General features: G+C 36.6%; 1 protein-coding gene across 8 annotated transcripts in view; it reads left to right on the plus strand.

Annotated features, from left to right (window-relative positions):
* Positions 1 to 13,346, plus strand: part of LOC140734464 (leucine-rich repeat and calponin homology domain-containing protein 2-like) — a 225,786-nt gene that overhangs the window by 108,077 nt on the left and 104,363 nt on the right. For 4 of the 8 annotated variants that reach the window (XM_073058441.1, XM_073058445.1, XM_073058442.1 and 1 more), the window contains exons 11-14: positions 7,735 to 7,842; positions 8,512 to 8,589; positions 10,856 to 10,918; positions 12,978 to 13,026. In XM_073058441.1, the coding sequence (XP_072914542.1) occupies positions 7,735 to 7,842; positions 8,512 to 8,589; positions 10,856 to 10,918; positions 12,978 to 13,026 (298 nt within the window). The remainder of the gene's footprint in view (positions 1 to 7,734; positions 7,843 to 8,511; positions 8,590 to 10,855; positions 10,919 to 12,977; positions 13,027 to 13,346) is intronic. The other 4 variants (XM_073058443.1, XM_073058444.1, XM_073058447.1 and 1 more) reach the window with 4 other exon arrangements.

Genomic DNA, 13,346 nt, shown 5'->3' on the forward strand with positions numbered 1-13,346 from the left:
AAGATCTTAAAAGCACTGTATTTTTGTATTTAAATTAGCAATTAATCACACAGAAATAAACCTTCCAGCAAATTATTTTTCAGTGGATAAGAAGGAAGGTAGGAGCTGCTCAATTCATGTTATGTACATGTGATTCCAAAATGTATCTTAATTGCTACCTTTTGGTCATATTGGTAAAATTTGAATTCTATATAGTATGGTGACAGTAGTGCATGGATGAAAGATTGACTGAAAAAAAAGAAAGCAACTTTGCCCCTATTTTGGATGAAAGGAAGATATATAGTGAAGGTATCCAAGATACTGATAACACACCTAGATGAGAAGGTGTAAACCAGATCAGCAAATTAGTGAAAGACACCAAGATTGGAGGCATGGTGGACCGCAAGGAACAGTATCAAAGCCTTCAGCAGGATGTAAAGCAGCTGCAAAAATGGGGTGAAAAATGGCAGATTGGAATTTAATGTGAGGTGTTACACTGAGAGGACAAGCCAGGGTAGAACTTGCATAGCGAATGCTAGGGCACTAAGGAGTATGGTAGAATAGGAGGACGAGGAATACAGATCCATAATTCCTTGAAAGTGGTGTCACAGATAGGGTCGTAAAGAGAGCTTTTGGCATATTGGCCCTGATATATCGAAGTATTGAGTTGGAGATGGGATGTTAAATTGAAGTTTTATAAAACATTGCTGAGGCCAGATTTGGAGTATTGTGTGTAGTTCTGGTAATCTGCCTACAGGAAAGATAATAAGATTGGAAAAAGTGCTGAGAAAATTCACAAGGATGTTGCTTGGATTTAGGGACCTGAGTTGTAGGGAAAGATTAAATAGATTAGGAATTATTCTCTGGACTGTAGGAGAATGAGGGGAAATGTGATACAGAGAGACAGCATTGAGGGGTATAGATAGGGTAAGTGCAAGCATGTTTTTTCATTGAGGTTGGGTGAGACTAAAACCAGAGGTCATGAGCTAAGAGTGAAATTTGAAATATTTAAGGAAGACATACTTCACTCAGAGGGCGGTGAGAGTATAAAGTGAGCTGGCAGCAGAAGTGGTGGATGCAGGTTTGATTTCAACATTTAAGACAAGTTTGGATAAGTACATGAATATGAGTGATATAGCGGGCTATGGTCCAGGTGCCGGTCATTAGGACTAGGCAGAATAACAGATCTCCACAGACTCAATAGGCCATAGGGTCTGTTTCTGTGTTGTAATGATCTATTGCTCAATGATTCCATCTGGAAGATAGAATTTGTATTTGAGGATATAGAGCATGATTTTAAATTTGCTAATTAAGCAAAACTTAAACATAGTAATGAGAAAGGAATATGATAAGACCAGGTGGTTTATTCACAAATTGGCAGAACAGGTACCTCAGATAATTGTTCTGTTTAGCAAAAATGCTGCTGATTGATTTTGATAGTAACAATGAGGAAAAGCTGGGTGTGCTCTATGGTAGAATGTTATATGGATTACAGGAAAACAAACAGATTTCAGCACAAAGTGTTGAAAATACTTGGGTCATGTAGCATCTGTGAAAAGACAAAGTGTTATAGTTTATGATCTTTAAGGTCATGAGACAGGAACACTTGTCTATTCCCCCCCCCCACCCCACCCACACTGTTCCCATATCTTTTAAGCATTTCTAACACATCCTGTTTTGACATCAGATTAGCAGCGCAGGCTGACTCTATTCAGATAACTAATTTCCCCTTGCACAATACTCAGGTCACTATCCAAAAAGTTAAAATTATGGAATAAAATTCTGTCTCATTGGAATTTGATTTCAAAAAACTGAATAAAAATAGTTTACTATATTTTAAATTTATTTCTTGATGTAGCTTCACATAATGGAAAATCACAATATGGACCATTTTCTTTGTAACACATGTTTGCTTCTGCTCTCTCTCCCCCCACCCTGCCCCTGAAATGCAGGGGCCACATGTCTTTGTGTTTTTCTATCTTCTGCACATGTTCAGATTTTTGAAGGCGATTATATCATTATTTCAAAAACCCTGGATCCTATGTCCTATGTTAATTGCTTGGTTATCTACTACTAGTGAATTATGCCAACCTTATATAAAACACTGTTTTGCTACAGCTGGAGTACTGGATCGCATTCTTAGCACCATAGTGCAGAATGGATGTTGTGTTGTTAAGGAGGATTTAAAAGATTTTATCTAGAATAGTTCCAGGTATTAGGATAATGCTTTGTGGTTAAGTAGAGCAGTTGTGTGGTTCTTAAATCTTAGAAACTAACAGGAACACTAACAATTGTCTTCACTTCACTAATAATTGTCTTCACTTCACTAATAGCAAAGAATATAAATAAAGTTCTTTTCCATCGGCTGTTGTTAAAGTGTTCAAGTTAAAGTTGATTTGTAAAGACACTAGAGAGGCATGAAAAATAAACAGTTAACTAACAAGAATTTAAGATTTGGATTGCAATGTTAGGGTGGTGGATGATAGTCCAATAATGTGTTCAAACGAAATTAGGCATGTGAATTGGTAAAGCAGATAAACTTGCGGTTTTATTTAACCAAGAACATCTATTCTTCATAAAATTTCTAAAACTAACAGTCTGTTTCCTGGCAAGAATATATCTTGCAGTTGAATCTGTAAACTGTGTTGGAAGTGTGCCGAGAAACCTTCAGGACTCATATAGTAGCTATTTAACACTGAGTTTGAATGTTGTGAATTGTGAGACATTTATAGTTCATGAGGATTCAGCATGGCTTATTCTGATCATGCTGGTCAAAAATGCATTTAAGTTAATGCCACTTCTCAAATCTTCCTTGATATCAAATGCAACATCAGTTTTTATTTTTATTTTTTATATCATTAGCAAACTAATTGTGGAGCCTACATGTAAGTGAACATAAATGATGTTTTCTTTGTGAAACAAGCAACCCAGTATTGAACAATGCAGAACTTCACTGTATTCCTCATTGATAGCCAAAAGCATTTCTTGATTCCACTGGTCCAAGGGTCCAATACTTAATGCAGTTTGTCACTTTCCCTTGGAATTTGAGCTTTTAATTTCATGATTGATCTGTCATATGGCACTTCATAAAATGTTTTACAATAATCCATATATTCTGCAATAAATGTGCTATTCTCATCAATTTTGAGAATATATAATTTTAAGTCCTCATCCTAAACTGCATTACCTCTCCTCTCCATATTAAACTGCATTTGACAGAATTTCATCCAGTTACTCATGTGTCTACAATGTTTTCCACAGCAAAATTAAAATGTCCTCATCACGACAAAACTTGTTCTTTCACAAATTTTTGAATGAGTAACAAAGCTGAAAGCCTCATTTTTTGATTCCTTTTCCAAGTTGTTGTAAATAGTAAACAATAGAGTGCCAGTAACTGCTTTGTAGGGTACTCACTACATGCATCCTTCAAACCTGAAAAGAACCCATTTATTTCAGTAACAATAGTTGTGAAGGGTCTCTGCCTGAAACATTGACTCTTTATTCATTTCCATAGATGGTGCCTGACCTGCTGAGTTCCTCCAACATTTTGTGTGTGTTACATTTATTTAATGTGACTGCCAGATTTCAATCCATGTTAACACACTTCATCCAGTAATTTGAACTCTAAATTTATGGACCAGTCTTCATGTTGCACCTTGCCAAATTTAAATACACTGCATCTACAGAATCAGTTGGATTGGGTTTCTCTATGAATAGCCTACTAAGTACCTCCAGCATTTTGTGTGTATAATTCACTATAGTTCCATGTTTTCAGTTTTAAAATGAGTAAGTCATCTTGGCTGCTTTCTAAAATCCACAGCACCAATATGAAAGTACAAGGGCAGGGTCAAGAACAGAACATCTGGAACTGGGAGAACATGAAAGTGTCATGTTCCATATAAGTACCAGTGATGTAGCAAGGATGATCAGGTCCTGCAAGTCAAGTACAGGGAGCTAAAGAAGAAATTAAAATGTGGAATTTCCAAATGTAATAATTCTGGATTACAGTTGGTGCTGTGCATGGGTGAGCGTAGAAACTGCAAATGGATGGCTGGCGAAGAGACACTGTTGTAGATGGGGCTTTAGTCTCTTGAGTCATTGGGATTGGTTCAATGGGCGTGTAATCTGTGGTAAGACTGCATTTTTTGTGGAGAATTTGCTAGTGCTTTTGAAGAGATTTAAATTGGCAGGCTGAGGTGAAAAGGGCAACAGTTTGAGAGTGCACTTGCTAGTGAATCTGGAAGGCAGAGAGATGGGTTTGGAAACCAGAGCAAGCAAAGCTTTTATCTCAAGTTAAGAAATGCTTAATAGTTCATATATCAATCCAGTGAGTGCAGGTTGTAAAGGTAATGAATTAAGGATGCAGATAAGCATTTTATCTATTACTTGAAATATGGCTTAGTGGAATAATGGTTCACTATTCCCAACTTTAGCATTTGCAAATAAGGTAGATGGGAGATAGCTGAAAAGATGCACAGGTAAAGCTCCTTGGATTGAACTGACTCATAGAAAATAAGGAAAATTGCATTTCGTGATGATCAAACAAGTTTTATGTAAATCCTAAGAGTAACAGTAATGAATATGGGATTTCAAGTACAAATATCCTAAGAAAAACTGGGGCTGTCAATAGAACACAAAAGCAATTCTAAAGTGCATTCAAAAGATTTTTTTAAATTAATAAACTGAGGCTAATAGGAAAGGACTTTGGGGAACTGCAATGGCAAGGTAGGCAGTGGGTAGTCAGTGATCGTAACCCACTTAGATTTAGAGTGTTTATAGAAATTGACAAATAAAACCCTAAAATAAAATTGTGGCATGGACAAATTTAGTAAGAATAGAAAAAGCCACTTGAAAATCAATCATATCAGGATAGTGAAAGATAATCAAGTGGGAGATGGTGATAATTCAGGAGAAATTTATAATTAAACAAAAGGTGGATTGCTCAAACCTAGATTCTTGTGAAGGTTGGGGAATATCTAAGGCATGAGAAAGCAAGTTATGGCAAGTATGAGCACTGAACATGGCAGAATGCCTTGTATGATCCAGTTGGTTGGAGGCTTTTAACCTGAGGTTGGGAGAGTTCATGATGAGCATGTTCTTTTTAGAATGAAGGGAAAGGCCTTCAAGATTAGGGAACCCTGGTCAATGAGGAAGATTGAAACTGTCAAGAAAAAGGCATATCAGGCATGGGCAGTTGTACAAATCGCTTAAGGAAATTAAGTTATGTAAGAACAGAATTAAGAAGGAACTCAGGGCAGAAAGGGGGAAAACATGAGATAGCCTTGGCAGATAAGTAAAGGTGAATCTAGTAATTCTAAAAGCCCATTAAAAGCGAGAGAGTAACTGGAGAGAAAAGGTTCTTCTTTAGCATCAGCGTAGTTGCTTGTGTGGAGCTGGGAAGATGGGCATGGTCCTAAATGAATATTTCCTGTCTGCTGTTACTGTGGAGCAGGTTATGGAAATGGGGATTTGGGAATGGGAACAATGAATTCCTGAAACCTGCCCAAATCTGTCCACAATGAAAGAAGACATGCTGGCAGCCTTAAAGCACATAAAAGTGGATAAATCCCTCAGGTTAGACCAAGTGCTTCCCATGACATTACTGAAAGATTGGAAAGAAGTTGCTGGGTGTCCTGAAGAGATATTTGTGAACTAGCAAAAAACTGAAGGGTGATTAATTCAGCCATGGCTTCCTCCACTGTCCCTATTCCCATTCTGATATGTCTATCCATGGCCTCCTCTACTGTCAAGATGAAGCCATACTCAGGTTGGAGGAACAACACCTTATATACCGGCTGGGTAGCCTCCAACCTGATGGCATGAACATTGACTTCTCTAACTTCGGTTAATGCCCCTCCTCCCCTTCTTACGCCATCCCTGACATATTTAGTTGTGTGTTTTTTTTCTCTCTCTCTGCCCATCACTCTGCCTGTTCTCCATCTCCCTCTGGTGCTTCCCCCACCCCTTTCTTTCTCCCGAGGCCTCCCGTCCCATGATCCTTTCCCTTCTCCAGCTCTGTATCACTTTCGCCAATCACCTTTCCAGCTCTTAGCATCCCACCCCCACTCCTATCATTTCCTCTCCTATCATTTCGCATTTCCCCCTACCCCCCCACTACTTTCAAATCTCTTAGTATCTTTCCTTTCAGTTAGTCCTGACGAAGGGTCTCAGCCCGAAACGTCATCAGTGCTTCTCCTTATAGATGCTGCCTGGCCTGCTGTGTTCCACCAGCATTTTGTGTGTGTAGGGTGATTAATGTTGCCTTTTTTTTATTTAAAAAGGGCTGCAAGGACAGTCTATGAAAATACAGGCTGGTGAGTCTAACATCAGTGATGGGAAAATTGCTGGAGGGGATTCTGCAAGACACGATCTACCTCTGTTTGGAAAGGCAAGGATTGATTCAGATTAGTTGCCTTGGCTTTGTTCATGGGAAGTTCTCAATTTGACTGAGTGTTTTAGAAGTGACCAAGAGGATTGACAAGAGCATAGTGGCATTAGCAAGTTCTTTAATGAGCTCCCACATTTCAGTTTGTTTGGGGTCCAGGGTGAGCTAGACAATTGAATACAAAATTACCATGTTGTGTTGTTAAGTAAAGGGTTGTTTCAGATTGGAAGCCTGTGACCAGTGGTGTGCTGCAAGAATTTGTACTGGGTCCACTGTTGTTTGTCATCTATATTGACAGTTTATCTGAGATTCCTTTGACATATTAAATTTGTGAATGACACCAACATAAATGGTATAATGGACAATGAAGGAGATTATCTAAGATTATAGTTGGATCTAGATCAACTGGAAAATGGGACAAGCATTGGCAAATGGTAGTTAACTTTAAAATACAAAGAGTTTATTTTGGTAAGTTTGTTTGGTAGTCACTGGACTGACGGGCCTGGTTTTTTTGCTGTATCTCTTAAAGATTTGAGATTAAGCCAAAGCTCATTAACGTTTAGGAGAATGGGAGGTGGTATTATTAAAACAAGTCTTTGAAGAAGGGAGATAGGATTTGCATAAAGAGCATGTTTACTTGGCTGAGATTTCTGGAACTAGAAGGCATCCTTTCAAAATAAAGGGTTGTCTCGAGAGATGAGAAATGTCTCTTCTCAATTGGCCTTGATTCTTTGGAATTCTCTGCCCTCAGAGAGCTGTGGAGGTGGAATCATTAAATATATTAAAGACAGAAATGGGTAAGCCTCTAAACAACAAATGGATTTAGGGGTATAGAATGTGTTATACACACAAGTTTCTTCCATTTGTCGCATTCCCTGGGCACATGTTTGACTAGGTAAAACGCATTTTGGATACAGAAGGCTGATGTACCTTCATTTACTCAAACATAAATTTAAAAACCTGACTTAGTTTTCAGGTCAAAACTTCATTAACATAATTTTGCTAGTTTGATAGGAATATAACTTTTTATAATTTAACATCCGTTAATATACTGAGCAACACACTGCTTCACCCCATCATATCTGTAATCTATTGAAGTTGCACTCAACTAAAGTTTTGACAATTCTGAATTATTTTGGTTTGCATCCAATGAAAGAGATCCCTGCATTCTCTTAATACCATCCAAAATGATTTACAAAGAAAAGATGGGCAATGCATGCAACTATTAAATTTATTGCTTTGTTGAAAAAATTTAAACTTGTAATTGCAGAGTTCAGGGGATTTTTTTTCTCTGAAGAAGATTGTAGGTATTATTCTGTTTGTTCTGGAGGTGGTTTCACAAAATAATTAATTAATTTGTGAAACTGCAGGCGCTCAAGTGAAATGCAACAAATATTTCGAGATGAGGATGAGTTGAAGGAAGTTATGGATTTGCGTAAAATAGCAGCTCAAATATTACAGCAGGAACCACAGAACAGGTATTATAAATGTTTGTGTATTGTGAATAGAACATTTGAAACGGCAATCCTTTCGGTGTAATAAAATTTGTAAAGCTGCAATTCAATGTAACTAAATTATGCAGCTTGCTGGAGATATGTAGCTGCTTAGTACAATCTTTGTATGGATTAAGCCATTAACACTGACTTTCATTATTGTATTGTTTAATTAGTTTGTTATTTTTATTGCAGTAATTCTTCAAGATATCAGAAGTAGATTGCCTGGAAAGGTTTTGTAGCTGACATAAATTTGCATCTGTTGGGCTTTTTCGTAAATTTTATCTGTAAAGATGGCCAGAAATAGAGTTTTAAATATAGATTTCAGGGAGAGAAATAGAATTGTTAGTGAACTGCATTTGGGAACAATTGTCTATGCTTCACCTTTTATGTGCTTTTGCTTTCTCTTCTACTCCCTGTTCTTCATTGTCTTTTTACTTTTAGTTTATTTAATGAGCAGCCCACTTTCAATGTTGCTATACTTCTGTGTACTGTATTTCTAGAATGCCAAATGTGGCAATTTTAAAAAATACAAAATAACTAGTCTTGAATTTTCACATGTCATTGCTAATAACTTCCATATAATTTCCCAATACCTTTCTTACTTCCTTGTTTCCTATTGGAATGGTTGATGGTCATGGTGTGTGAGTACAGACGGAGGCCAGTAACTTTTAAAGCATCATTCAATGAAAACTTTATCCAGAGGAGAAGGGCAGCAGGACCAGGATCAAGGTACATTTACAGAACAAACAGAAATTTGAAACTAGTTTACTTGTACTAATGTATAAATATTTATAAAATTTGCATTAGATTATTTTTCACTAGTTAGCATCCATAACATCGACACCTAATTTAACTCAGAATCTTGAGCCTTTGGAATGTGAAGTTATGGAGTGTAGTCATAGATTTTGAATGTAAATATTTTGGCATGATTGCTCCATAAGTTTTTAAAAAATCTTTCATACATAGTAAACTCTGATAGAGATCAAATAAGAATTAGCATATTATGCAAGACAAAAACTTAAGATGGTAAACATCTAGGCTGCAAGTCTGCTGTTACCTTAAGTAAATGCTATCCATCCCAAAGGTTTCATAGTCCTTTAAAGTTTAAGTTCTCTCCTGTTTCTGGGATCAATATGCTGAATTAATGTCTGCTTGTTACCACTTTAGTGAAGTGCTGAAACTAGTCCCCTTCTTTCCAAACCAAAAAAAAAGATTCTGAAAATCTGAAATTAAATCAGAAGGTGGATGTACACTGCAAGTTGGGCAACATCTGTAGAAAGAAAAATAGCTAATATTGCGTGTTGGTGACCCTTCCATCAAGTACTAAAAGAATGAATAAATGAGTATGTTTTAAAAGAGGAGATGGGTGCCAAGAAACAAACAGGCTCCACACTTTCATAGATGCTCTAAAGTTGCATAGGTGGCAACATGTGCCTTTGGTGTTAGAGAAGCATGCTTTTTAATTATTGTTGCTATGTCTGAAAATGAGAGTAAATGGGGTTGAAAAGAATAGTAAAGCGAGCAAATAAAGTGCTGGAACTTGTAGGCTTCAAAAACAGCATTTGCTAGAAATTGGAAATGAAAGCAATTTGAGCATCAAGTTGCACCAGATGTCTAACAGCTGTAATATTCTTTTACAGTTCCACTCTTTCTTCTGTTCCCTTTATTTACCACCCTCTATTTAGACTCCTCTGGACAAGTCATCTGTGGATAATAAACATTCTTTCCCCTCAGATGGCATCCAACAGCAGTTCTGTCCCTGCATATCTTCATCACCATCACCACCTCTTTGCATTCTCTAACTTAAAACAACCTTTTATCGTTTTTCCATTTCTACTAAGAGGCCATTGACCTCATCAGCTACCTTTCTCTCTGCACAAATGCTGCTTGGTCTACTGAGTTTGAATTCTTCTATGTTCATTCTTTCACTTCCATTGACATTGAGCTTGACCCTCTCTTCAGTTCCTCACATTGGTGTGCAGAACTTTTATTTAACTATAGAAATGTCAAATTATTCTGTCTCTCCATTCTTGTAACCATGGTGTGAGAGTATTATTTCTCTTCCAAGTATCTGTGTAGTTCAGTTGGAAAATTGTGGTTCCATTATATAAATGATAGCTGATATTGTTTTGTATCTGGGACCCTAGATATACACGAAATATTTTCAGTTGTGTATACCAGTCAAGTGTATGCTTGCTTTTTTTTCTCTATTCCTCAGAAAAGTTTTGAAAATAGAAAATGTGATTCAAATAACAGAATTCTGAAATAGAGCCAAGGCTATGGTTTTAGATACTGAAAACTTTTATAAAATTGATTGTGTCTAAGTTAAGTTTTTTTAAAATTTTCTTACTGCTCCATGACTCACTGAAGCCAGTCCATTTTCCACAATTGCTGCTTGAATTGTAGTAATTGATCTTTCTGCCTTGTATTCTAATGTCATCTGCAGACTTTCAGATTCTTTCAATTTTCTTTAAACTTAGTCAGGGAATGTGGGATCACCTTATAGACTTTCATTGGCATTAATAAACGTAGTTATTTAAGCATTACTGGTGGGAAATTACTGTTTATTGTCACCATCTCATGAAATTCCAGTAAATATTTGGTGTCAACATATATGTTTAACATGTATGAGTCTATTTCAAAGTAAACATGTTGTAAAGCATATTGTGACTTGTTTGTTGATGGTTTGCTGCTACAGGTTTATTGTAATAGAAAATCAGAATACTCCTCCAATAAAAGTGGTCAGAAAGCCTGATGCTTGAATAACACAGGATACTTGTATGCAGAGGAAAATAGTTCAAAAATTAACTCTGAGCTGTTTCTTTAATATCTAGTTTAAATATATAATTTTTAGAATAAGGTGTCGGGAAAGTATGAAATTGAGCAACTACAAAATAGTATTTTTAATAAATGAATAGATGGTGCCCTTCATCCATGTACGTTGTTGCTTGGTTAATCTAACTGGTGTATTTATATGAAACTATATCTCTTGCAGACTGTTAATACACTCATCATTAAGTGGAAGAGACAAGAAGAAAAAACCATTGGAATCTAATAGGTATTTTTAATCCTTATTCTGTTTTGCATGACTGGCCTTCCTCCCTTCCCCCACGCTGTCACCGTGTGGACTTCATTTATGCTGTCTTAATCCAACTACTTAAGTACACATCTAAATTTGAAATTTATTTTATAACTACTGAAATGCATGCTGGAACTGGTTTCCTATAATTTACATCACATCAAAATAAGCACTGTGCAGTACTTAAAATTGTGGCTATTAAACATTACTTTTGTAACAGTTTTAAGTGTTTCCAGTTCATACATCAGAAGTCTAATACAGTGCAAGTATGTTTTCATTGGTATGTATTTAAATTTGAACTTGCATACTCCTGTCAAATGTCCCCCATGGTTATCTCTTGGGGCTGGAACTTAACAGTTCATCTAAGTTCTTTTCATGTCCACCAGGAATTGTGCTTGCACTTCTGAACTCGCCACATGATCATCAACAGCAAAGTTTCTTTTACATCAGATCTGAATCTTAAAGCAAATTCTTGGCTGAAACCATAGTGTTCTACTGAACTTTTCTCACAAATATATATTTTTTAAAATTAGGTTAATAATAGGCTCTGGAAACAAAGTATTTTAAGGGGGAGCTTGCTCAGAGAGTGATGAGAATTTGGAACAAGCTGGCAGTGAAAGTGGTGGATTCAGGCTTGATTTCAACACGAGAAATTTGGATAGATACATGGATGGGAAGGGAATGGAGAGCTGTGGTCCAGGTGCAGCTCAATGTGACTATGCAGATTAATAGGTCGGCATAGTCTAGATGGGCTAATAGGCCTGTTTCTGAGCTGTAGTGTTCTATGACTCTGATTCTATCCACGTTGCTGAGAGCTGCAGTCCTTGGGATGAAAAAAAGAAGAGTGGTCAGAATTCATGCCTTCTATTGATCCTTGCTCATAGTATGTTGTTTTTTGTTTGCAAATGCTGGATAAGATGTGATGTGAAATAACATGATAGATGCAATAGATATTTTCAATTAAAATTACAATTTACTGGATTTGTGAATGCATGATAAATTTGGACTCTTAAAAATGGAAATTAATGCTTGGATAAAATCTATTCTGCCGTATTTCACTTAAATATAATAATGATTCCTCTTGAATTAATTGAAAGTAAAAACACAGTCAAATTATTTTATTGAAGTGAAGTGAATCTTTGTTTTTCTACAGCTGAAGTGTCAGGATACGTGTGTTGGCCTGTAACTTTTCAGGAGTAGATGGACCTGTCAGGAGCTTTACAGGATGCTTTGTTTCCCAGTTTATATTTTTTGTGCACATTGCTATAAGGTGACCCCATTAAAAATATGATTTGACACCCCTCTTGCTCTCAAATGGCTGCACAGAGCCCTAGAACTGGATATTAAAATAGTTTTTGATCAACCCAATGCTATCAATGCAGTATTCTTGTACTAGTATGTTCTGAAAGCTACTGTTTAGTCTCAAGGATATGTTTACAAATCTAAGTTCCAAGGGCTGTTAATATCTTGATGAGATAGCTTAGCCTGCATTTGTATTCTACAGATGTTTGATATGCTGAGTGTTTCCAGCACTCTTATTTTTACTCCAGTTCTATAGCATGTTTGGCCGGCTGGTGGCATAGTGGCATCAGCGCTGGACTCCGGAGGGAATGGTCCCGAGTTTGAATCCAGCTGGCTCCTTTGTATGCTTTCCATCCGTGTTGGGTTGAGCAGCGAGCTAGGAACTCGACCTCGTAAAAAAAAAAGCTGGAGAATGCTACAGAAACACCACATGATAAGCAATGACCAAAAAGATAGGTGCAAAAAGCTTGTCATGACGGCGCCCCGATGACTCTACCAGGAGTTAAGGGCATTCTTCTTCTTCTATAGCATGTTAGAACATGACATAATTGTGAATGAGCCAACATTAACACCATACCACCAATAATGCTTTCAGTGAATTACATGCTCTTTATAAAAATATATAAACTTTAAAAAAAAAATTACCTTGTTTTTAGAAATAAGCTTATATTTAAAGGGAATATTGTATTAATATATTTAATGTGTGATGTTAAATTTAAGTTTGTTTTTATTTCAGTAGATCAACAGATAAAATAGATTCACCAGGATCACTGTTCAGCTGTCGGGTAAGATCCAGCACTGGTGTATTTTTTTTTGTCAGACCATTTATTGGTAGACAATTCTGGTGTCCTTTTTTCTTTTTGGTCATTTTCAACATGAGTAAATTAGTGATAGAACTACCCTATATTGCCTAAATACTTCCATGTCATTAGTTACTTGGCTGGCTCTGATGGTTGCTCCAAGTACTTTGTTTCGAAGTACATCTCATTCAGTTACATCATTGGTGATAAGAATCGGTTTACTCAACTTTGTTAGATATGTTTGATAACTACTGAATGTAGTATCCTACCTCTATAAATCCTAAATAGTTAGCAATGAGTCACTG

The sequence above is a fragment of the Hemitrygon akajei genome, chromosome 10 (assembly GCF_048418815.1).
Source record: "Hemitrygon akajei chromosome 10, sHemAka1.3, whole genome shotgun sequence".
Classification (NCBI taxonomy): domain Eukaryota; kingdom Metazoa; phylum Chordata; class Chondrichthyes; order Myliobatiformes; family Dasyatidae; genus Hemitrygon; species Hemitrygon akajei.